The sequence below is a fragment of the Denticeps clupeoides genome, chromosome 7 (assembly GCF_900700375.1).
Source record: "Denticeps clupeoides chromosome 7, fDenClu1.1, whole genome shotgun sequence".
Classification (NCBI taxonomy): domain Eukaryota; kingdom Metazoa; phylum Chordata; class Actinopteri; order Clupeiformes; family Denticipitidae; genus Denticeps; species Denticeps clupeoides.
In genome coordinates this window covers 25045949-25071105 of record NC_041713.1, presented here as the reverse complement: position 1 = coordinate 25071105, position 25157 = coordinate 25045949, and the positions used below count along the sequence as shown (strand labels likewise).

Genomic DNA, 25157 nt, shown 5'->3' with positions numbered 1-25157 from the left:
TTTATGAAATGAGCATGCCATAAAGGAGTCACCTGTGATCACTTATCGGCTTTGATGCTGCATAGAAAGAGCCAGGATGAAATAAGTTGGTTAAGTCCATAACAGTGGATCTTAAATATTTTCTTGTTTGGTAAGATTTGATTATGTAATTAGCAGGTCATTATGTTATAAATGGTAAAATGAGAAATGAAGACAAAGAGGATTTGAAATTAATTTTACTTGTTTCTCTTCAAAACACATAACATGACCTCTTATGTATACAATTTTTTAATCATGATAAGCAAGTTGGAATCAGTCATACTATTTTTGACCTTGGGGAGACTCCCACAAAATTGAGTTAGAAAGTACAACTTATTGCTCAAAATACAAAATCTTGCTAATAATAATAAACCTAACATGAACTAATTGCAGGAAATTAAACACCATTGACATTTTTTTAAAAGTACATTTTAGGTTAGGATAATCCAAAAGTGCAATACACGAGGAAAAATAATAGAAACATTTTGTTGTTGTTGAAGTGTTAAGGGGGTCTAAGTGATACATTGGAGTATATCAACAATACTGTACAGAACTTCCGAGGATAATGCTCATACAGGGAACCCAGGCCAATTTCTACCAGACTGGAGGATGAGTAATAATGAAAGGCTGTAGCTTCTTGCAGAGAAGCAGCATGCTCTCTATGTCACAACAGTTGAATATGGGTATCAAACAGGGAAAAAGACACTACCACAGGATAGCACAGTAATGCATTATCATTTCCCACTGCATGCAAATAGAAGCAAGGAATGAAACAGTGAGTGCCCCATCTGCTTTGCCTTAATTTGATAGTGTTGCCTTTTTTTCTCCAGCACGCTGAATAAATCACTTAAAATCTTTACAGGTCTGTCTGTACCGGAATGGTGCTGCTAATATATATATAAGCACAAGAAAAATTTATGAACTGTGTCCCCAATTAATATTTTCTGAGTCAAATAATTGCTGATATTCTGTTGTTGAGCAAACCTTTATAATCTGTTTTCAGCCTCCTGTAATTAGGACATCTTTTGGATATTCTATTTAAATGAATGCTATAAAAAGATGTCTTTGTATCTCCATCTGTTATTTCCATTTCTCCCCTAAATGAACATAAGCTTCATCTTAAGAGTTGCGAAAAGTCTGCAGTTCATAGCCCTTTTGGGGGCAACTGGACATATCTGTAAGGGGTGGGGCACCATGGGGGAAAAATCGGTTGGTTTTGGGTGGCGATTGCCCTACATTCTGTGCTAGGAGCCATTTGCTCCAAAAAGCCCCGCCTCTTACAGACACTCAAACCCAGAAAACACCCCAACAGCAGCAGCATGAGTTGGACTGTCCCACCAATTATGAGAGATGAAAAATTATTAGTCTGTTAAGGGCCGAGGAGAAATGTGCTGCAGTGAAATAGCATGAAGCTGGTGGCGGATATCACAAGCCTGTCACTACAAAGACATTCACATACCTCCCTCAATATTACTCAGTTACTCAGAGTGTAGTGCAGTCTGATGAGTGTATGAGTAGACCTTTGACATGTGCATTGTGTGTATGTTTGTGTTACTGTGTCGTATGTGTTTTACATCCATTTCTTTTAAAACTGGTACTACTTGAGATGTTCCTATCTGTTTTCTTGCTTGAGTTCTGGTTCTGTTCTGAGCGAGATGTTAATGTTCTGGAGCCAAGTCCACCTACAAGCTGGACCATCTGCAGACAGATCTGATTGTCTGATACAACTCACTTAATGCTAAACTTCCCAAAAAAAAACTAAAGGACTGTGCCCCATCAGACACCTGCATAGGTTTCTTCCAGTCTGTTTCTTGCTTTAAAAAAAATCCATAATCATCTTTAATACCATCCATATTACTTTATAGACACTATCACTAGACAGACCTAATGTGAGCTTGGAGGAATCTGAAGGGTACTGATACAAGGATTAAGCCTGAGGGAGCAGGCAATACACATATTCAGTCAGAGGCCAAATATCAACATCCAAAAATTATACACAAAAATCTAAAAGGTAACTTATTAAGAGGACTGTTTTCTAGACAAGGATAATGGGGCTAGGAAGTACATTAAAGCAGCAAGAGTGAAAACAGAACAAGGGATTGACAAAGTTTACTGACCACAAGCTCACCCTTGTCCCTATCCCCCCGCTCATTCACCCACACAACATCTTAGCAGGAGACCTCCATGGTGTGGCTGACCTGTGCCACACCCTCACTGCTGTCTGAATGAGTACAAGCACGGTTGCGTGAGCCATCCAGAGAGCTGGCACTAGTCAGAGATGCAGTCCGTGAGCGAGCCAGGCGTGTCATGCTGGCTGAGGGCACTAAAGACAAAAAAGAGAAAGGAAAGTCCATATGTCAAAATAAATCATATATATATATGTTGTTTTTTTGGTGACAAAATATTTGTGCATGACCATCTTTTTTACATTGAAACTTTTTTTCTCAAAATGATAAAAAATACATATATAAATTTATACAGCAATAAGAGTTTATGTGCATTTCTTAATATTGAGGATATAAATAAATGCATTAATTACAGACAAAATGTACTGAACAACCATAAATTAAAATCTTTTTTAAAGCTCAAAATAGAATTGAAAATTGAGTATTACTGCAATTAAGGACTGCATAAAACTGACCCATAGGTAAATCATGCAACCAGTAATTATCATGTAATGCTATTTGTACATTATTAACTTCACAAGCGAAAGTAAGCAAAGATCAAGTATTAATTTCATGCATTTCAAACATTCTGAGATCCAAAATGATATGAAAAACTCATAATGTGTCTGTAAGGGCTCATCACTCACAATGAGCTTTTCATGCAAAGGGCACTGAATGGCAGGGATACAAGAATAGAAGCAATTATTGTCTCCAGAGTGAAAACTAGCATTTGAATGCAGAAAGGTAAACAGAATATGCTTGAAATCAAAATATAATGTTTAATGTTGAGCTTTTGAAAATGTGGAAACAAGCTAGTCAGAAAGCAGCAAGTACCCGTCCCTCCACTCAGCCTCCGGTCCTTAACGTATGCGACTGAGAGAGGGAGACAATTAAAACAACAGAGCATTCAGACCGCTTCATATTTTTTAATCTATTTTTGTTATCTTACAGCCAGGATTAATCTCATCTTAATCAGAACAATCTTCAAGACAATAATCAATAACGATCATGGCAGAAGACTTTTTGGACCTCCCAGAATGCCTTGCCTATTGTTATGAAACCGAAGATGTCTGCTATTGCCCTGACACTTCCTAGAAAAAGACCCCCTGCCAAACAAACCAAGTAAAGAATAGGAAGGTGAATAAGAAGAGTATGGTAACTATAGCAGAAAAGATGGAAAATGTAGAAATCTCTGGATTGTACCTTTTATGTTAGAACAGTCTGAAATAAAATGTACAGTATTAAAAGGCATGAAACTTATTTTGCATTTTGCCATGATAAACAAGAAAAGTCTTTTGAACCAACTCTTTGCCCTGAATATGAAGCGTTAAATCTAAAAAGCTAATCCCATACTAAATTCCTGAAATACCTGCTCAATGGAACTCTTATATCAGGTTTCATTTCAACCTGAGACATAGACTGGTTCTGAAGAAACAAAAAATACCCAAAAGAACCCCCAATCTGAACCAAATCTTATTATTAGCAGCATACATTCAGGAAGGTTGTGTTATCGAGTTATTTAGTTCTTTATTGGGAGTCTCACTCTTTAAGATAGTGTGGTCTACTACTTCCTTTTAGTTTTCACTTCAGTATGGAGCAGCTCTTTGAAGCTAGTAGCTGGTAATTGTCTGGTCTTAACGCTGTATAATTATTGTCTGAAACTGTGTAGCCTTGTCTAGCATCTGTTATACTGCCTTTAATGAAAATGTTTGGTGAAAACACACTTTGTTTGTGTGTTGACCTCCCAGACTGACCATCAGCTTTATGTCCCCATATGGACACCATTTCACATAGAGGAACAAGCAGTTGAACATTATATAATCTACTTACTGTATCCCATTCCCTGTAGGAAGTACTTGAAAGCTTCAGTCAGTTTTACAGGCTGTAAAAGTGAAACAAATCATTTTTGTATTTTATTTTTGATATTTTTATGTAGAATGGACATGCTGTCATGCTACGTCAATGAGGGGTGATGACACAGGCGTACAACATGTTGAACTTAGTGTTTTTAATATTGAAGACAGCACAATAATCTGAAAACACACAGCATCACACACATCTAATGATCGACAGGGGAATGTGATCTTAGCCAACTCACACCAGTTAACCTGATTGTTGGGTCCTGATCACTCCCAGCTGCCGATCCCAATAATCAGGTTAACAGGTGCCAGGTCTCTAAACCCAGTGGCACTTGGTTATCACACACACAGTAGTTGACACAATCAAAATCCAAATTGTGTAGAAGTCCGGGGATATATATAGTTTTCAATAAACATTTAAATATGATCTTTATCGTTATAGAGGCAATGCTAAAGTCTAACCTGTGTAATCTGGGGCATTCCACCAGAGTCCGCCATCTAAGAGAGAGAGAAAGTTTCACTGGATATTGCAAATGGAATGTCTGATCTCATATTTGGCCTGGAACTGATGCCTGTTTCATAGTTTAATAGTAGGAGTTTTTTGCAATGTTTTACAATGTTGTCCGAAAACACATTGATAAAATTATTTGATGATGATCAGACCAGATAATAACAAATAGCAACATGTATCCGTTATTCTGTTTGTCTGACATGTTTGAAAGTTTGAAATAAAAGGCTTGAAATGAGAATCTTTTTATTCTTTATTGGATTGTTCTAATTACATATATTGTATTAATAAAATATTGTTTTACTTAGTACCCTTTACTTGTTTAGTGTACACGCTCACAGTAAAACAGTGTCTCCTGGTAGATTATCCTGGTACAGAAAATAATGAGCTGATACAAGCTGATATTTACAAACAAATTGGTACTGCAGTACCTTCATTTCATAAGCGTGTTCAAGGAGCAACATGAAAGACAAGATTTTAAGCTGTGCTGACTGATGTAGATGGTTTGTGAACTTGTGCACACTGGTTGTACTGTATAAAAAAGGTTGAAGGTAATATTTCTTTTCTTTCCATGTATTGGTGTAAAGTGAAACAAAAACAGTGTACAATAACGTGTTTCTTATTTTGTACCTTCAAGAAGGTGGTGTTGGTTGGGTCCAGCTTAGAGTTGCATTCAACCTGGAGAAACGTGAAAAAGGGAAAATGCAAAAATAAACCAATAAAATTAAGAGATGTGAAGAAGATATGATGTTGCTCTCATACACACTCAGCTCTCAGACACCATCTTGCTGCCACATCCACTCTCCTCTATTCAGTACACATCAGCTCTTCTGCCTATACTCTGTTGTTTGCTGCTCCTCATACTGTTGCTGTTGGTAAATGGCATAAGCTTTCCTGAAATGGCCTCCATGCTGTAGAAAGTCTGCAATGTTGATCTCAACACCTGCAGAGGTCCCAGATGCCAGGTGGACTTCATTGACTTTTATTCTATGTGAGAACCACTTACAGCCTCAAAACAAAAAGTTTCGAAGGAGAAGAGTGGAGAGACTCACCACACCCTCTTCTGCTGGAGCATTGTCCCCAACAACCAGCATGACTGGGCACCTGAAATACAAAGCACATTGTTGATAAAAGTAGTGCCGCAAACATCTTTAAATCAGAATTAAAAAACATACATGCTGTTAATAGCCTGACAGGAAGTTGCTGGCAGGTGCAGTTAACTGGGTGAGCTGCCTTAGGATAATTTCCTGCACACACACACACAGAATTGTGATGGTTCTTTCCAGTCCAGAGTCCACATGTTGAAGCATGTAGTGTAATGGACAGTTTGACGTCAGTGATTGTGACTTTCTTGGGAAGTGGAAAAAATATGAGTCTTGAAGCACTTCTAGACCAGACAAGACACCAGATTTTACATTACATTTACATTTACAGCATTTATCAGACGCCCTTATCCAGAGCGACTTACAATCAGTAGTTACAGGGACAGTCTCCCTGGAGCAACTTAGGGTTAAGTGTCTTGCTCAGGGACACAATGGTAGTAAGCGGGATTCGAACCCGGATCTTCTGGTTCATAGGCGAGTGTGTTACCCATTAGGCTACTACCACCAGATATCCCAATAAAGATCTCAGTGAATGGATGCAGGGTGAGAGGTGGCACTAACAGACATCAGAATATGGGATGTGCCCTCTCTTGTATGCAGGCCTCCCCAAGACATGCTGGTCTCATCTATTTCAGCTGCCTTCATTATTTGAACATACCCAGCACACTCTTAAGAGGACTGTCGGCACATTCATCCTCAAGTTTTAATTCCCAGTCTGGATGGCAAACTCACCTCAGAGTCTTTGCATTGAGCACCGTCCCACTGCGATTCATCTCCAGGTCCCTACGACTGTAAAACGCATAACACACAATATTTGTATAAGCATGAAGATGTGATATCACAATTTTGTCTATCAGTCAACAGTTTGGACACACCTTCTCTGTGGTGGTTATGGAGACTGAGATAGAGCCATTTTGAAGAATCCAATACAAGAAACATATTTAGTATTTTTGTATGAAGAGAAAGTGAAGTGATGTTTGATGAATCAGTTTTTTCAGTCGCCTCTTTTTACCTTTCATGGCCGGTTTGTTCACTATCAATGAGATGCTCATTAACATCAATGAATGAAAAGACAGTGTTCAGCATAAACCTACAGGACTGTTGGGAACTGTCCCCGTTGTCCAAGAAAAGCCAAGAGTTTAAAATACTGGCATCACAGTGAAGGCTCCCTGATTTGGAAAGATGGAAATGTCTGTTTTTGTTTTTGTTCATTACATAACCTTACATGTAACATTCCATAGTTCAGCATTTTCATTTTTGTTCTATAATATAAAAAAGACCTATAAATGAGTAGGTGCTTCCAAACTTTTACTGGTAGTGTATATAATTTTGAATATAACAAAATTATTTGATGTGATACAATCCCCATTTTATCTTATGGGAACTATTATAGACAGCTCCCAAACTATGTGAAGTGCCCTCATAGACCTTTATTTTGCAACTGCTTTTGGCTGCATTGGTGACATTATCCCCAAAGATAATTCGTTTTTTTATCTTAAAACTCCACAGTTGGTGACCATATTTCTCAGTTGTCAAACAAAGTCATGCCAGTGATCATTTTTGAATATTGGCATAAGCCCATGACCCAGTCACCCGTTTTAACTGTTCAGAGCAGTATGGCATCACGCAGCAGCATTTAAGACCCTTTCATTCCGTGTGACAAATTGTGAGGAGACGTGTGTATGTACAAACCCATTGTACATGTTCCAGAAAAGCTGCAAGTTAAACTGGTTGACGGTGTTGTTGATCTGGTGCCGGTAGCTCTGCACCAGCTCAGTGTTGCTCACCAGCTCTTCCTGTAAAATAAACAGACACACACTTAGTTGTTTGGGTGTTGATTTAAAATGCACAAATCTAATCAATGTTCACATGCTTTTATAAAGACAAGCTCTTTAGAATAATCTGTCCTCAGTGAATAGATAATCAAAATCAATATCTCTTTTTTTGAACTGGGTTCTCTTCATCTACTTTGTTCAAATATGGGGATGTTTCATAAAAATCCCAAATTCCAGTAAAATAAGGGTCATGAGTGAGAGATAAATCCAGTCTGAACATTAAAGCGTATCTGAACAAAGATTCCTGTAAAATAGAATTACCTGTACCTATTACCAGTGATTATGTTTGTGCTTGAATAATTACCTGGCTGAAGAGATGGGGCAGGACTGTATCAGGCATGGCACTGGTGAGTCCAGACAGCTGTAAAAATTATGATGTATGTGTTGCAGTGTTACTTAATTTATGTAATCTTCTTTTTTTTTTTTTTTTTACTTGTCAGGCTTTTGAGAACAAATAGGGATTTAAACCTTTGTAGCTGCCCAGTCAATCCAACCTTTCCCATTAGGGTCAATGTTGAGCAAGACCAGTCCCTCAACCAACTCAGGAAAGATCAGCTGCAGACAATGACAGGCAGTTTAATCATTCTGTTGGTCACATTGGTCTATTTTTGTTTCTGGAGATTTCAAGCACAACTTACTGCAAATTTAGCCAAGATATAAGCTCCAGCCCCAACTCCAATTCCAACAATACTCTTAAACCTATAGAGGAACAAAAAAGAAAAAGAAGCCCAATGATTAACTGTTAATCCTAATTTGGCCTGGTGGCCTGCATGGAGACATGTGAAGGACTCACCCGAAGTGTTGTAGGACACTAGGCAACATGCCAGCAAGCTGGTCCATGGTTGGGTACTGATACCTGACAACACAGCAAATGTGAATAAATCTCAGATGTGCACCATGGACCCATTATCCTGACCAAAGCAACAGTATGAGAACATGAGTACATACACAAAGGCACAAAAATTTAAAGGGGGTTGTTGGGGGTTGTAAAGAGTTTATGTCCCTGTATGTCCCTACCATGTTGCACTGGCAAATAATGAATATGTTCCCTCTCAAGATGGGAGACTTATGACGACTTACCCCTGTGGCATCTGAGAAGCCCCGATCTGCTGTCCAGGAGCATCAATGTGACACACAACAAAGTGCTTTGTGATCTCCTGCATGTCCTCATTATGAAAGAATGTGTTGAAGCAGAGCTTGTCTGAGTGCAGAGAGAGAAAGACAGTCAGACTGCAGGAACATCAGAGACGTGTTTACAATTCCTGGTACTTTTTTAAAATTAACTGAATAACTTCAACCGTTACCATATAAAATGAATGGTCTTAATGCATATATGTTTGCTTCAGTTTCCTTAAGCCTCAAACAAATATACATTTAAAGATAATTTGCATGCAGTTCAGGTGAAAAAAGTCATTAAAGTCATTTGGAAGTTGTCCATTGTCTTTTGTTAAGTTTTTGGGGGGACAGTGCTCCTCTGTTTATTTATTTCTCTGAGTAATGTTTTCACATGTTTGTGTCTCTTTTGTCACCATCCATTTATACCATTGGCAGCAAATATAAGAAAATATTGTTTTTTAACAATATTGTTGTTGAGTTGGATGTTGCAGTATAGCATTATTTAAATGGAAAAAAAAATCTTTCAATAATTTATTAGTTACAAGTGAAAAACAGTGAGAACTCAAATGGAAATGCTATTAAATTCATGTCTGTAGAACACACAGTAAGCGTATTACTAAGACTTATTTAGTGGTTGTAAGCTGTAACTCAGAGTATTGCTGTATGGTAATAAATAAATAATCAAGTTGACCCAGTTGCACAACCACTGTGCTCTATGCAGATCTCTAAAGTACGCTATAAATAAATTAGGCTCTAGAATGTAACACCCCCCCACTGTTCTACTTAAGGTTTCCTGTGAGTCAGAATGCAAAAACAAAGGTATCATCAATCTGTATACACACACATACACACACTTTAGTTAACTTTATGTGTCGTGTAGCAGTCTGTTCTGGTTCCGCACTTCATATAAACTCTATTTCATATACACATATGCTTGTTCTCACAGGTCACCTGAATGGGGCATCTAATGCTGCCTTCCAAATACTGCCTAATGCTGCCATCCAAAATAATCTTTCAGTTATATTAAATTATTGTGCTCACTGAATAACTTCCATTATTTTACATTATTTGTTATTATTAGAGGTATGAGATTACCATATTATTATTTTTTGTGATGTAAGAGGACATTTCAGCGAGTCAGCAACATCGTTGAAGCAGCTCTGCCTCCAGCTGTCTGACCTACTTTCTCTCTGCAGACACTGGCCAGTGATTTATGTAGGCCACTGTTTTCCTATGTTACTCTGCCCCTACGCTCTTGCATTATACTGTCTAAGGCTCCATCTGTCTCCACCTCCATCTCATCTCTGTCTGATGGTCAGATGGTTACTGGCAGTGCATACTAATGTGCTGCATCTGCAGAGCCATATCCGTTTTTCTGACCTATATTTCACACTCATGGTGCATGTCACTGTCTTTCCTGACTATGTTCCCTGAGAGAACATCAGCATTTCAGCACATCTCTCTTACACACACGCTGAAGGTGAATGGAGGTTTCATGTGTCCACCACCACTCCACCACTCATGGAAGAATGCAGATTTCCCTTCTTTCTGTTTACTGCACATTCATATTTCCTTTGTTTGACCCTTTGTTAAGTTTAGGTGCAGTGGTTAATGCAGAGGACACATTTTGTTGTTTGCACTGTGTGCTGTGCTGTGTTTAACAATGAAAATTCCTTCACTTTCACTTGTGCAGCTCAGTGACATTGGTAAGAATCCAGGCACCTGGACATTTTTTAATGCTGAACACATTCATTCTCTTTTGGGTGATTAGTGAACAGCCACAGAGAATATGTAGCTTGCCTCACTGTAATCCATAGGTCAGACACACATAAACCAGGTTTTTAATCATAACTACATAATAATAATAATAATAGTATGATACATTTCACAAATAATTAGTATTAGTATAATTGACATCCAATAAAGTAGACAGACAGACTAACTAAACTAACAGTCAGCATTAGGGTTATCTTGACTGAAAGGATAATGATAGATACTATTAATACTTTTCACGTTGTGCTGATGAAGAGACTTCTAACCTTAATGTGTATTTGGTGGTCAGGAAGCATGATAAATTGTCAGGCAATTTGTCGCCTCTTTTTACCTTTCATGGCCGGTTTGTTCACTATCAATGAGATGCTCATTAACATCAATGAATGAAAAGACAGTGTTCAGCATAAACCTACAGGACTGTTGGGAACTGTCCCCGTTGTCCAAGAAAAGCCAAGAGTTTAAAATACTGGCATCACAGTGAAGGCTCCCTGATTTGGAAAGATGGATTTTTGTTCTATAATATAAAAAAGACCTATAAATGAGTAGGTGCTTCCAAACTTTTGACTGGTAGTGTATATAATTTTGAATATAACAAAATTATTTGATGTGATACAATCCCCATTTTATCTTATGGGAACTATTATAGACAGCTCCCAAACTATGTGAAGTGCCCTCATAGACCTTTATTTTGCAACTGCTTTTGGCTGCATTGGTGACATTATCCCCAAAGATAATTCGTTTTTTTTTATCTTAAAACTCCACAGTTAGTGAACATATTTCTCAGTTGTCAAACAAAGTCATGCCAGTGATCATTTTTGAATATTGGCGTAAGCCCATGACCCAGTCACCCGTTTTAACTGTTCAGAGCAGTATGGCATCAGGCAGCAGCATTTAAGACCCTTTCATTCCGTGTGACAAATTGTGAGGAGACGTGTGTATGTACAAACCCATTGTACATGTTCCAGAAAAGCTGCAAGTTAAACTGGTTGACGGTGTTGTTGATCTGGTGCCGGTAGCTCAACTGCAGACTGATTTGGGTGCATCTTGGTTAAACACAGTAATGATACAGATCTGCATGGTATAGATCTATAACAACTCTATCCATAAATGTATTTTGTACATGAGGTTATTACGGGAAACACAGGCACATTTTTTATTTTTATGTCATTCTCACTTATTTCCTTAAGACACATCTACATGAGTGTATTAGCAGACTGTGTGTGACCCTTGAGCATGGTACTTACGGTTCAGTCCCACATCATGGTAAGTGAGTATTGCAGGTTTGTTCCCCTTTGGGGCTCCTCGAATCACCACATGCAGCATCCCATAGGGGGTCTCAATGTCATGCTCCTGAAATTTCAAATGTATTCAATATTCAAAAATTCCATAACATGACACTTACAACTGAGCCACTGTTTAAAAGAATCCCAACAACATCACACATCCCTCAAAATACTCCACTCTACAACTCTCCACAGAACCATCAATAGTACACAGTAATGAACATTCACAACAACTTAACAGACCTTTAAACAATTATGAGCACACTCATGACCTGACAATCTTCATGGTGCAACCTGTTCATGGTGCAATATAGTTAGCATGCCACTGGGGCATGTTTCATACAATTTTCTAGGTTTGATGCATGTTGCGGTTGTACTGATATGAATACTTGAATAGTGCACTACATGCAAAATATCAATAAAGCCTGGAAAGCATGTTACTGTTGTCTACACACACCTACCCACCCTTCACCATCAGCTAGTTACTGTCTCAAGGTCATGGGCTCAGTGGCGTATGCTTACATGCGGTTGTGCATGTTGGTGTCAGTGTGTCAGTGTATTTGTGTGTCAGCCAAGCGTCCCAGGAAATAAATCACACACATCAAGTCATCCGGTGCAGCTTTGACCATCTTTACTACTACGAGAATCAAAGTAGTCAATTTCTTAGAACTAAAAGGGATGTTAATTATGCTTGAGAGATTGAGAGATCCTAAAATATAGAATACTGTATTAAATATATTGGATTTGCATCAAATTTACTTAAGAATGTCTATTTTCATGTCCTTGAACACTAACATAAGCATCCACTCACCCCATCCCAGCACTCAGGCATGGCTGCTCAGTGTGTACGCTGAGAGGAAGAGGACACTGGAGAAGAGGGTCCTGTCTTCCTGTCTCTAGTGATGGGAAATGAATGCCGCAGCCTCGATGCAATTCTGCCACTACTCCGCCTTTATATGAAAACCAGCTTGGGGGCTGGTGCTTAAGTCCCACCATTGGCTAGATGCCAGGGATGGTGGAATGTGATTGGCTGACTGAGATGGATACAGGATCTTTGTCTCAGAATCTCTCATCAGCACCAGTACATACAACAACCCTACCAAGCTATAACCATTCCTCACGGTACATCGGTTTCATTTCTCCATACACATGAAAATGTATATGTGTTCATTGGATGGATGATTATTATTTAAGTCAGTTAAATTATAGCATTAGCAGATCCCAAATAATGCGTATTAAATTATATGTGCATTATAAAATATTGCATGTTTCTAACTCTGATTAATTAAGATGAATTCAATGATCAATGATAACCTGTTCAAACAGAAATATATAAATGACAAGACTGATCACCAAGGAGGCCCAGGACCAGAAGGGGAACTTGCACACGAGATTATTTATTATAAATAATATAAATGCAGTCCCATCATTAAAAATTATCTTGCAGATGTGGTTGCGGGGGTTAGGTTTGTAACATATGAAAACCATCAACATGCATCTATGCATTGCAGCTATGCCAATAAATTCAGAAAGCTTATCAACTAATATTATATTCATATAATATTATATGCATTTTACGAAATAACTTATTTGTGAGTCCCTGCCCTGTGCAGTTGTGGGACAGGTTCCAGCAGTGTAATTGTCAATTACCTCCGCCTGCATGAACTCCTTTGAAAGGAAAACACCCACTGACACAACCTGCAAATTGCTCATTCATATACTGGCAATTTGGGAGAATATGGTAACTTTTATCTAGGCAGCAATGTCCACAACAGTATTTATTGCATAGTGACAAAGTACCCTTTTAAGTATCATCATAGTATCATCTTAAAAAGAAGGGAAGAAAGGGATAGTGAGAAAGAGATCTACTGCGTGTTTTAATATAAACTGCAACCTAGCAACAGTGCTATCTCCTTGACCTGTTCTATGCCAACTATTTACATTTTCAGCACACCTCCAATGTCGTCAGAAGCTGCAAATGTGCTCTCACCACTAGAGGGTAATGACACACAATAAAACTGCAGTCAGAGCAAGCCTGAACTCACTTAATTCTGTGTTCTAGCAGAGCCCTGTAACATTGGTACTGCTTTGTCAAACGTGCTTTTAAATATCAAGATAAAAAGAAGAATATTTTCTTATTAATGTGGATATTTCAATGATAATTGAAGCTGTGTGGGGAAAGCTGTGTTTCCTGTACCTGTAATTAAACAGGATTTAATGTGAAAAACGTTTACACAGGTCATTAATGCATAATCACATCCAGTCAAATGGTTAATATATGTAACTCTTATTAAAATGTTGTTTGGGAGTACTTTGTAAGTCTGAATTGTGTGTGTATGTGTGTGTGTTTGAGAGAGAAAGAGAGAGAGAGAGTGTGTATGTGTGTGTGTACCTTCCAGCCGCTTTCAGCCACAAACATCTCACAGTTCTCCTGTCAAACACAGATAAATATTGCATTAACCCTCAAAAAAAGAATTAGATCAACAGTGGAACAGTATAGCATAACATAGAGCTTTGGGCCTGTAGTATAGACATCTGAAAGCATCAGTCCAACAAAAGAAGGACATGTCATCTGGACACACAGTAACAGTAAAAGCCAGATATATTGAAGGGGTATTGCTGAATTTTAAAACCCAGCTGTGGGAGGTAGTTACATTTTGGATGAATGTGAAAAAGGAGAATGTGTGTTAAAGTGAAACTCTCTATGGTTAGAACCCAACTGTAAAAGGCAGTTCCATTTTGGATGAATGTGTAAAAGAGAACCTGGGTTAAAAAGAAATTTATGTTTAGAACCCAGCTGTGGGAGGTGGTTCCAATTTCAATGAAAGTGTAAAGGAGAATGTATGTTAAAGTGAAATTCAATGTAGTGAGAACCCAGCTCCATTTTGGATGCATGTGTAAATGAGAATGTGTGTTAAAATGAATCTCTACATGGTCAGAACCCAGCCATGGGAGGCGGTTCAATTTTGGATGAATTTGTAAAAGAGGATTCGTGTTAAAATGAAATTATATGTGGTTCAAACCCAGCTGTAAGATGCAGTTCACTTTTGGATGAATGTGTAAAAGACAGTGTGGGTTGAAAAGTGAAATTATTTATGTTTAGAACCCAGCTGCGGGAGCAGGTTCCAATTTCTATGAATGTGTAAACGAGAATTTGTGTTAAAGTGAAATTTTATGTGGTTAGAACTCAGCTGTGGAAGGTGGTTAAATTTTGGATTAATTTGTAAAGGAGAATGTGTGTTTAAGAGAAATTCTACATGGTTAGAACTCAGCTGTGGAAGGCGGTTCCATTTTGGATGAATGTGTAAAAGAGAATTTATGTTAAAGTAAAATTCTACATATTTAGAACCAAGCTGTGGGAGGCAGTTAAATTTTGGATTAATTTGTAAAGGAGAATGTGTGTTAAAGTGAAATACTACATGGTTAGAACCCACTTGTGGGAGGCGGTTCCATTTTGGATGAATTTGTAAAGGAGATGGTTTGTTAAAGCAAAAAGCAGTGTGTGGAGATGGTGGCACATTGGCGGTTTGGGATTTGAACAGGCAACCTTGTGATTACAGGTCAACTTCCTTACCTGCTAGGCCTTCCACTGCCCCACATTTGTAAAATTGTAGAGAATGTGTGTTTTGCATATAGATGTTAAATTTTGCATGATCCCAGCTATGGGTGTCGGTTCCATTTTGGATAAATGTGTAAAGGAGAATGTGTGCCAAAGTAAAATTCTACATGGTTAGAACCCAGCAGTGGAAGACGGTTCCATTTTTGGATGAATGTATAAAGAAGAATATGTTTTAAAGTGAATTTCTATGTTGTTAGAACCCAGCTGCTGCTCTCCCAACTGGGCTGAGTTCAGAGCAGGTCTCATAGGACTGGCGCTGTACTGGTTGTCCAGGGTTGCCTCTGTTGGAGAGGAGCATCAGGTGAAACAAATACTGCTGTCCTCCTACACCAGCAGGTGTCAGCTCTTGGCTAGAGAGACTACTGGGCAGTACAGAAAGATTGTTTGAGAGTGTTACTGTTTCACTCCATTATTATACAGAAGGTGATGTTGAAATAACATTAAATGTGTTGTAGGTACAATTAGTTTTTAATCAGAAATTAAATAGTGTTCTTAAATGTTTTTTATTATTATTATATAAACCTAAAGTGGCATGCAAAAGTCTGACCTCCCTTGCTTAAAATTTATCTTACTGTGAACAGTTCAGTGAACAAATCACCATAACAAATTAACAAAAGCTAAAAATTATTATTTCTGTTTTGTACAATTGTAGAGTAAAATGTTTTGGGGCATCCCAGTACATCTGAGTTCTCAGGTGAAATTTATTAAGGTTCCAAATGTTGATCTGTAAATTCTCTGATTCTTCTAATGGCCATGGGCTTTTTTAAGGATTTTCCTAGCATATCAAGATTTAAGTTTTTTTCTTGAGATGCTAGGAACCCCATTATTTATAAAACAGGAGGAGGCTACAAACTAAAAAAACTGAAAGCTGGCTATACTTCAAATGTATTATGTCATGCTAAAATATTAGGTGTGACAGATTACTTAAATTTTTTTACGTTTGGCCAGTGTTCACTTTTTACATTGAAAGAAAAAGTGTTTTTCTTGCTGAATGTATGGAATATGCATCTCCTGATCACTATTCACAGACATTTTCAATAAGGGCACCTAGACTTTTGCATGCTTTTGTATATCTGCAATGAATATCTGAGGCCTTGCTTTACAGAGCCCATGTTCCTACAGCAGCCTAGACCGTTGAAATTGCAGCCTGGATCCAGCATCAGCTTGTGATGGCCACCGTCACTTTGAAAACATGCTTCGAAAAGAATGAGTGAGGAAGGAACTTTCGGTTGGCAACATACTGCACCTTTAAGCTTTAGTTTGAATGAAGCAGAAAAAAAGTGGCAGCATTGTTTGGTAAGCAGAGTATCATGGTTTGTAGGTGAGCACAGATCACAGAAAACAAGCGGTTGTGCTGTTTGAGTTTGAGTGCAAAAGCACACAAAAGAAGACAAGTGAGGAACGGCGATGATTGGGGAAGAACAGGTTTGTGGGACCTGTAGTTACCGGAATGCCCCCGCTGGTCCGTTGCCGGGTGACATGGAGCCAGTGGCGTGCTATAGCATGCCAACGGCGGGGACGGAGGCCAGCCCGGGGCTGAGTGTTAATGGAGCATGCTCCATCGCCCTGGTCTTTCTGCTGCCTCACAGAAAACAAAAACACAGATGAGTTACATCAGAGCGCCCCCTGGTGGACTGAAGAGTGACATCGAGGGTAGGAAGGTATTTTGGAAGTGGAGTCTGCTGGCAGTAATGAGGAAACCTAATGAGTAATGAACAAAACCCCCACTGTGCGTTGATTAGCATGGTTATGCAACATCCGGGACAGCCTCGGCTGCTCTGATGAATGTCCATTGTAATCAAACTAATGAATTTGTGTTTTGCGTCAGTTTGAGTGAAAGGTACAGGCAGTCAGTGCCCACTCGCTCTCAGGGCCTTCAGGTGCTGCTGCTTCATGCCAATCGCTCTGCATTAGCTCACAGACTCTCAGTATTCACACAGCATTAAAAGTGTGTTAAAGCCATGTTGTGTAAGAAGCTAAGCTGGTGGAGAGTAATCCGCTTGCATACATATTTCTTCTTCTCAATATATAACCAGGACACAAAACAAATTTTTAAACTTTAAATATACACCAGGCTTCACATTTGTCATCTTTTGGCCGCAGATGGAAATATAAGTGGCCTAAATATCCCATGGAAATAGAAACAAATACGCTTATACATTATTAAATAGTGTAATAATATGTAACTTATTGTACAGCTCCTGATTATTCAAGCCATTTTCATGTCACAATGACAGCACATGGGGAAATGTATTAATACCATATTTAAAAAGTCTACAGGATTCACAGAACCAAAAAGAACCATCATGGACTTGCATGCAATGCAATAATTTGTTCGAATTGTTCCTCTAGATTTGGAAGTGGAATTGTTTGGAATACTTAATTACAGCATTCAGTCTTCTTGGGTAGGAGTCAATTACCATCAGCAAGTCAATCCAAAAAGTGTTCCAAATTGGTCAGATGGTGAGAGCATTTTTACACCCACTTAAATTCTTAAATAGGTGGTGCTGAAGGTTCTACAGCGTCTTTTAACTTAAAAATGTCAATGCCTACTAACTTCTAATTAGTGATCATGATTGACTTGTAGCTTCTCTGGCACTCTTTGGATTTACCAATACTCACAACAGTGGAAAAGTTCAAGGAGCTCAGTGAAGATTTTTCACAAGCTTTACACAAACCAGGAAGGTCAATGCAGATTTCAAGACCATATTTTTGTAAATGTTATTAGATTAATTAAGAAAGTGAGAAAGTAAAGTGATTGTCACTTTACACAGCACACGGTGTACACAGTGAAATTTGTCCTCTGTATTTAACCCATCACCCTGAGTGAGCGGTGGGCAGCCATGACAGGCGCCCGGTAGCAGTGTGTGGGGACGGTGCTTTGCTCAGTGGCACATCAGTGGCACCTTGGCGGATCGGGATTTGAATCAGCAAACTTCTGATTACAGTAGAAAAAATTTACTCTTACTGGGGGCACCCGGATGGTGTCCTGACAGAATGCATGTTTTGGATAAATGAATAAATCTGATGCGCTATAATACTGGAAATCTGGAATAAGAAATGCCTTTTGGACCATCGACCCATCATTTGTTGAAATTCTCACCAGTGGTGTGTCCTGGCCTCTCTGCTCAGGCAGAAGGGGTTTCTCCTCAGTAAACTGGTGCTCCTTCATTGCAGCCATCCTGGACAGTAACCTGCAGATTTCATACCAACACATACACAGACACCTGAGGTTAAATGGCCTCTATCATCCATATAAACCAGTCAACTATATATAGCATGGATGGCCATGTTATTGTTCTGGAGAGTCACTTACCAGACGATATTCCAGCTAGATTCAATATCAAACTTATATTTGTCCATCACCTGTACATCAAGGGATGGAACTAGCTGTCAAGCCAGAAGGTCCTGTTGTGTGGTTCTCCATAACCAAACATGGCCATGAATGATGTGTAGTAACCCCTCAGCCTATTACAACATCCCCCAGAGGAGTGAGATGGCAAGGACTGTCCCTCTGCACCCATCATCATATCGACACAGTGAAATGGGAGGATGAGGGGTGGAGGCGGTGGACAAAGGTTGCTGAAAGGGGGCAACTCTCACTTGCAACTTTAATCCCAGATAAACCCAGTACCGTTAACAAATGACCAATAAGTAAAAATGTGGCCAAAAGCCAAATAAGCCAAAATGTAGTCTGGAGTGGAGGATGTGGGTGTGGTCTGGGTCACTGAAAATATGGAAGCATGAGTCTACGAGCACACAGGGATGCGTGCAGCAGCCCCATGCAGCAGGCTAACTATGACTCATATCACGGGTATAAATTTATACAGGCAGCAACACTCGCCAGCATCATATACACACTGAATTTTATTGAAATTGCCTTACCATTAGTAGATGGTAGAAACAGTTCATTACACTTTATATTTATGTTATTAAGACACTAAAACATATATACTCCATGGAAGATGGACCACCATCCAGTAACCCTTTCCCATAGCCAATCACAAATCAGTCAATAATTTAAACAACACCCCAGTCTTTTTCTGGACAACCCTTTTGACAAGTATTTTACACTGCAGAACAAAGCCTACGTTTTCTAATCAGTGTTCAGAGTCTAAGACCAGACAAAGGTTTGATGACAAAGGTTTTTAGCATCCAGAAAAATGAGAAAATCCTGAGAAACAGATCAAACAGCAGGAGTGCTTTTCACAAGTGATATTTTATCTGCCCCCTGTTTGTTTGTTTGTTTGTTTATACTTTACTTTACTTTACTTTACTTTATTTAGCAGACACTTTTATCCAAAGCGACTTACAAGAGGAAGACACCAGAAATTCTTGTTCGATTTCTATAGAATATTGAGTTTACAAACTAAGAGCCCTGATAAGGCTCAAACTTGTCAGTGAAGAGCATGCTCAAAGATTGTTAGGTGCTAGACGAAGAAAAATTATAATGTATTTATACATTTTTGTATTGTATTTTGTATTGTATTGTATTTGTATTATAGCCCCTTTTCAACCAACACTTTCTACATGTTTTCATACATAATTGTCATTGCAATGGGGTGCATGAATGGACGTATTTGCACAACTTTGAACATACAGGGGGTTAGATACAATTTACACTTGCACCAAGACAGGATAAAATTCCATGAGCTTATGAGGACATGAGACAATAGAAAAAATGTGAAAATCCTGAGAAACAGATTATACAGCAGGAATGTTATGACACTATGTACTATGGCTGGACACAATCAGAAACCAAAAAAATGACAATACAAACTCTGGAACGAACATTTACATTTTCATTGTGTTTTCTTTATGTTCATCACCATTTACATTGGTAGATTCTCACTGAAGGCATCAAAACTATGAATGAACACATGTGGAGTTATGTACTTAACAAAAAAGGTGAAATAACTGAAAACATGTTTTATATTGTAGTTTATAAAAAGCCTCCCTCTGATTACTGCTTTTTAGACTCTTGGCATTCTCTTGATGAGCGTCAAGAGGTAGTCACCTGAAATGGTTTTCCAACAGTCTTGAAGGAGTTCCCAGAGGTGTTTAGCACTTGTTGGCCCCTTTGCCTTCACTCTGCGGTCCAGCTCACCCCAAACCATCTCGATTGGGTTCAGGTTCGGTGACTGTGGAGGCCAGGTCTCCACTTTTTGTGGAGTACATAACTCCACATGTGTTCATTCATAGTTTTGATGCTTTCAGTGAGAATCTACCAAAGTAAATGGTCATTAAAATAAAGAAAACACATTGAATGAAAAGGTGTGTCCAAACTTTTGGCCTGTACTGTATAGTAGGATGTTTCTTGTAAACTTGGTACAAGCATATCACACTAGTTTTAGAAATGTGAAGTGTTATAACTGTTCTGGAGGATTTCTAAAATGACTTGACTAAAAGTTTCCTTGCTGTCTTAAACTGATGGCTGATTTCATTTTCACATAATTTCGTGAAACTGAAATCTTCTCTAATTTAATAGCTTTCTCTGTGCTTTCTCCATGGCTACAACAGAAATCTGTGCCAGACTGCACCCCTGCTGCCGTTCTAATCACACACTCATGCCAACTGTACTCTGCAGGCCTTACATAAGACTGCTGTGAAATAAGGAATAACTGGAAGCTATATTTGTTCCAAGATGTTCCAAGACTTCCCAGTTTTTGGCAGGAAATGTAGGCTGTTACCTCTGGTTAAGACACCTCCCCCCTCCTTATAAAATGCATTTTCAATCATATTTTACTTGTGGAAGCCAACATTTTAAATATCTGTCTATCTAATTGTGCTGAACTGTGTCCTGTATACCTCTGTTCTAATTTATCTCTGCTCTTTATGCTTTTTTTCTGGGACACAGTTAATACCAAGAGCCTGTTGCTATGACAACCTCCAGCAGGCCTAGCTGGGATCTGGGATTTGGTTTACCTTTCACCCCTTAATTTTATCACTGCATTTACTCCTTCCCAACCTTTCCATCAGGTAACTCCATCTGTCCCATCCCATATATGAAGAGCAAACTCTAAACATCTCATCCATTCCAAAGTTGGGACTCATTGGGCAATAAATAGAGGGGGCACAGGGGAAAGAACTCTGAATTAAAATAGGTCATTGTGAAACATTTACATTTACAGCATTTACAGCATTTACCAGATGCCCAGAGTATCATTCTTGTTCAGGAACACAATGATAGTAAGTGGGATTTGAACCTGGGTCTTCTGGTTCACAGGCGAGTGTGTTACCCTCTAGGCTACTACCACCCATACAGGTCAGCATTGGTATTCAACAAAAAGACAGCAATCCGTGACAGAAATGAGGGGTTGCCGCTGATGTATACTGTTGGAAATCAGATGTGCTATGAAGGTGTGAAATGTATCACTTACTATAGCATAGTGAGAGATACACCATAAATTTAGAATAAGGTGATGGCTGCCTGAACACCCAGATTAACTTTGTACAGTAAACATGTGAATGAGGTTTAGAGATTCTGGGCAGCAGAATGAAGGCCATTCTCTCTGACAGGAAATCCATAGAACCTTGCATGCTGGGAAAGGGAGAGTGTCTGACCCCATATACAAAAAACAATCAATTTTTGGAAAAAAAAAAAGGGGGGCCAGGATGGAGATTCTGCAAGAGTTTCTCGCTGTATTTGAATGTGAATTATTTTTTACATAAGCCGGTCATTTTGAGCTACTGGGAAAGTGTTTGTTCTGTAGATGTATTTTCCAGTATTATTTTCTATATTTGTTTAGTCACAGGCAGTCCTTGGGGCCCTTACTCCTGGATAAGGGGGTCTGATAAATGTTGTAAATAGTTCAGATGGACAGATATCTGGAGCATTTAAAACATGCTACAGAACGTCCAACAGGGAAATGTCTCAAAAGAACATGTTGATCAATGTGATTCATGCAGACGCCCTTAGAGACACACTGGAACATAAACCAGACACACAAAGAGAGATTTCCAGATTCCAATTGCCAGTACGGACATATTTATGGATTTCCCACATTAGTCTGCATGACTGTTTCCTTTCCCAGTGTGGGTCCACTTCACACTTTCTGACCAAGGGAAGGATCTCGTCACTGGGCAATGGCATGTGCCCATGGCTCAACCTGCCCCCTGCGGAATCTGCCTCACCCATCCTCCTGTCAGCATGGTCCCAGCAAAATGGGCCTCAGCCAGAAAGCCAGAAGGTAGGAAGGTATGTGGCCGCCTGCAGCAGTGATGAAAGGACTACTGACTTAACCCTTTCCTGTTCAGACAGACAGCACTGTATCTTCATCAAAGATCTCTGGACTTTATAAGAACTCCATGCGCTCATGGAAAAAGTAATAGCTAGCTGTAACTTACAACCAAGTCCTTGTATTCAGCACTAGTATCATCAAAGTGCTTTAAATTGAGGGTGAAGGGAGGTGAGTTTTGTGTCATTTATCATCAACAAGCTGTAAAGGTCAAATTCACGTCCACATTGAAACTGGTAGAACTTGACCTCAGACAAAAAAAAAAAACATAACGCTGTCTGAAGCATAACGTCCAATGCTGATATGCTAATCTAAAATCATTAGAAAGAGTGAAACCTTAGTGGAAGCGAAGCTGTGCAGGTGGCAACTAAAGCGGCAGTATGATGGGTATGATGGTGTCTCAGGACAATGATGCAGAGCCATGCATCCAGTGGCTCATGGGATTAAAGAACCAAACCATTCAGTCCCTGGCCATTGGCTTGTAACAATTAGACATTGACTGGCACAGAAAATGTGGGCTAGAAAGAAAACCCCAGTGCCACTAGTGACTCGTGGGCTTACAGTAGATGGACAATGGATGAAAATATGGTCTGAATACCAAAAAAAGATGAAGAAGGGTCTAAAGGGTTTTACAGTTTGGAAGGGCGCTACGTACATTGACTGCAGCAGACTCTGAGGAATGGAGCAGCTACCCTTTGACGGGAAGTTCCAAAATAATCCAGGCCCCATCTAGCAGTACAAAATAAGAAATTGACGTTGGGTTGAACACAAGAATGAGGTCTTCTTTGAGGAAGCGTTCATTTGTTAAAGAGCTAGAGAACAAAGAATCAACCTGTTTTTTTGCGTTTGTGCTGAGTTTTGGCCACTAATTCCTTTCTCCTTAATCCATAAAAGGATCCTGTCAACCGACACCTCCCTGTCTGAGCAGCAGCCAACAGTTACAGGCACGCAAACACACAGAAGGGTGCTAGAACCCCGCTGTCAAATTCATGGATCTCTAATTCACATCAGATATGATGGGATACGTTAATAGTGACTAAAGAACAGCAGGCATGCAGTTAGTTGTTAAGAGGCACAATCAAATGAAATCTCATGAAATGGCAATCGCAATTTTTTTTGGACTATAGCCCCCTTGCTTCATGTTTCTGAACTGTTACTGCGTCATCTTGCACATTTTACTGTGTTAATAAATTTCCTCCTGTCAGCCCTGCAGCAGCTCTGCGACAACCACCAAGGGTGTGTTTGTCTGTGGAGGGAGGACCTGAGTAACAAGTCCCCATCCAAAACAACCGCAAGCCCACCCCATTCCAGCCACCAACTCCCTGATTGATGGCCCCATATCTGTTGTGCTCTGACAAGGAAAGGGGAGCAGGCTTACCTGTCTTCTTCTGGTGGACTTCACGCTGGTGCTGGTGCTCCTTCTGCTGCTGCTGCCTCTCTCTCTGACTCACCACCCACTTGTGTGTGATAGAGAACGATGTCTGCCCAATGAGGTCTGCACTATCTCTCTTTCTCCCTCCCTCCCCTTAGTCATAAACAGAGAGCACGTGTTAGAGGGGGTGATGCAGCATGAGAATTGAGCTGCACCAAAAGATCAGACGGTGAGGGAAGGGCAGCCAGGACAAAAGTTACCAAAACATTTATGACATGCTAGTATTACATATATTGATGCATATGAGCATCTAACCTGAACAACGACAGTACTGTAAGCAGTAGACTGCAGCCCCACATAAAACTGCCCCAAAATATTTAAATAAAAAATTGTTTCAACAATATATCTTATTTAGGGGGCAGTGGTGGCTTAGCAGTTAAGGAAGAGGCCCCGTAATCAGAAGTTTGCTGGTTCAAATCCTGATCCGCCAAGGTGCCACTGAGGTGCCACTGAGCAAAGCACCATCCCCACACACTGCTCCCCAGGTGCCTGTTATGGCTGCCCACTGGTCACCAAGGGTGATGGGTTAAATGCAGATGACAAATTTCACTGTGTGCACCGTGTGTTGCTGTGTATCACATGTGACAATTACTTCACTTTATACTTTATTATTTATTCTTATGAATGCCCAATCTGGCAACACCAATCTGGATAACATCAGATTAAAGCCACATTTGTGCTGACCGTGTAGCAGTGGTATGTTCCCTCCCACCTGTGACATCCAACTCCTGACAGAAGACGTAAAGCCCATTGTGTGGCCGGAGCTTTAAAGATGAGGCGCAGATCACAAGGATTAGTCATTTTCATTACACACACCCACACAAAGGCAGTGTGGCAGGCGCATGCACACACACACACACACACACACACACACGCACACACACACACACAGTGATATTTGGGAAACTGAGCCTCTGCACCCTTCCACAGACATTTTCACTGATGTACAAGCACAGCATCTTTCCTTAGGCCATTATATGTGTCTTTATATGTGTCTGGACTGTCTTCAGCCTGCTTCTGCTGCTACTTAGCACCAAAGATACATTAGTGTCATGAAATGGAAGGCAAGCACACAGACACAAGGGTAACTGGGTAACTGGATATTCACTGTTAAAAAACACAGGAAGAAGATGGAGCCAGAAATCAACTATTCTGCACAGACCACACAGAGTTGGAATAATATTGATTTTCATGAGTCTATAAGGCCT

At 39.5% G+C, this 25157-nt stretch overlaps 1 protein-coding gene across 11 annotated transcripts; it reads right to left on the bottom strand.

Moving 5' to 3' along the window:
• Window positions 1-198: 198 nt before the first annotated feature.
• Window positions 199-24049, bottom strand: ndrg4 (NDRG family member 4). 11 transcript variants are annotated; one of them, XM_028986577.1, is made up of 19 exons: window positions 23896-23988; window positions 23173-23246; window positions 18383-18473; window positions 16726-16857; window positions 14053-14091; window positions 11622-11727; window positions 8569-8689; window positions 8282-8344; window positions 8127-8187; window positions 7957-8043; window positions 7793-7849; window positions 7346-7449; window positions 6386-6442; window positions 5603-5654; window positions 5181-5228; window positions 4505-4540; window positions 4014-4065; window positions 3018-3056; window positions 199-2341 (listed from the first exon to the last, which is right to left on the bottom strand). In XM_028986577.1, exons 2-19 carry the CDS (start codon window positions 23244-23246, stop codon window positions 2187-2189), a joined length of 1374 nt encoding a protein of 457 aa, XP_028842410.1. In that variant the 5' UTR covers window positions 23896-23988; the 3' UTR covers window positions 199-2186. The 11 variants fall into 11 exon arrangements, with proteins under 11 accessions (XP_028842410.1, XP_028842411.1, XP_028842414.1 ...); XM_028986578.1 differs by lacking the exon at window positions 3018-3056 and having other exon boundaries at window positions 200-2341; window positions 23896-23987; XM_028986581.1 differs by lacking the exon at window positions 16726-16857 and having other exon boundaries at window positions 200-2341; window positions 23896-23987.
• Between the last annotated feature and the right edge of the window lie 1108 nt (window positions 24050-25157).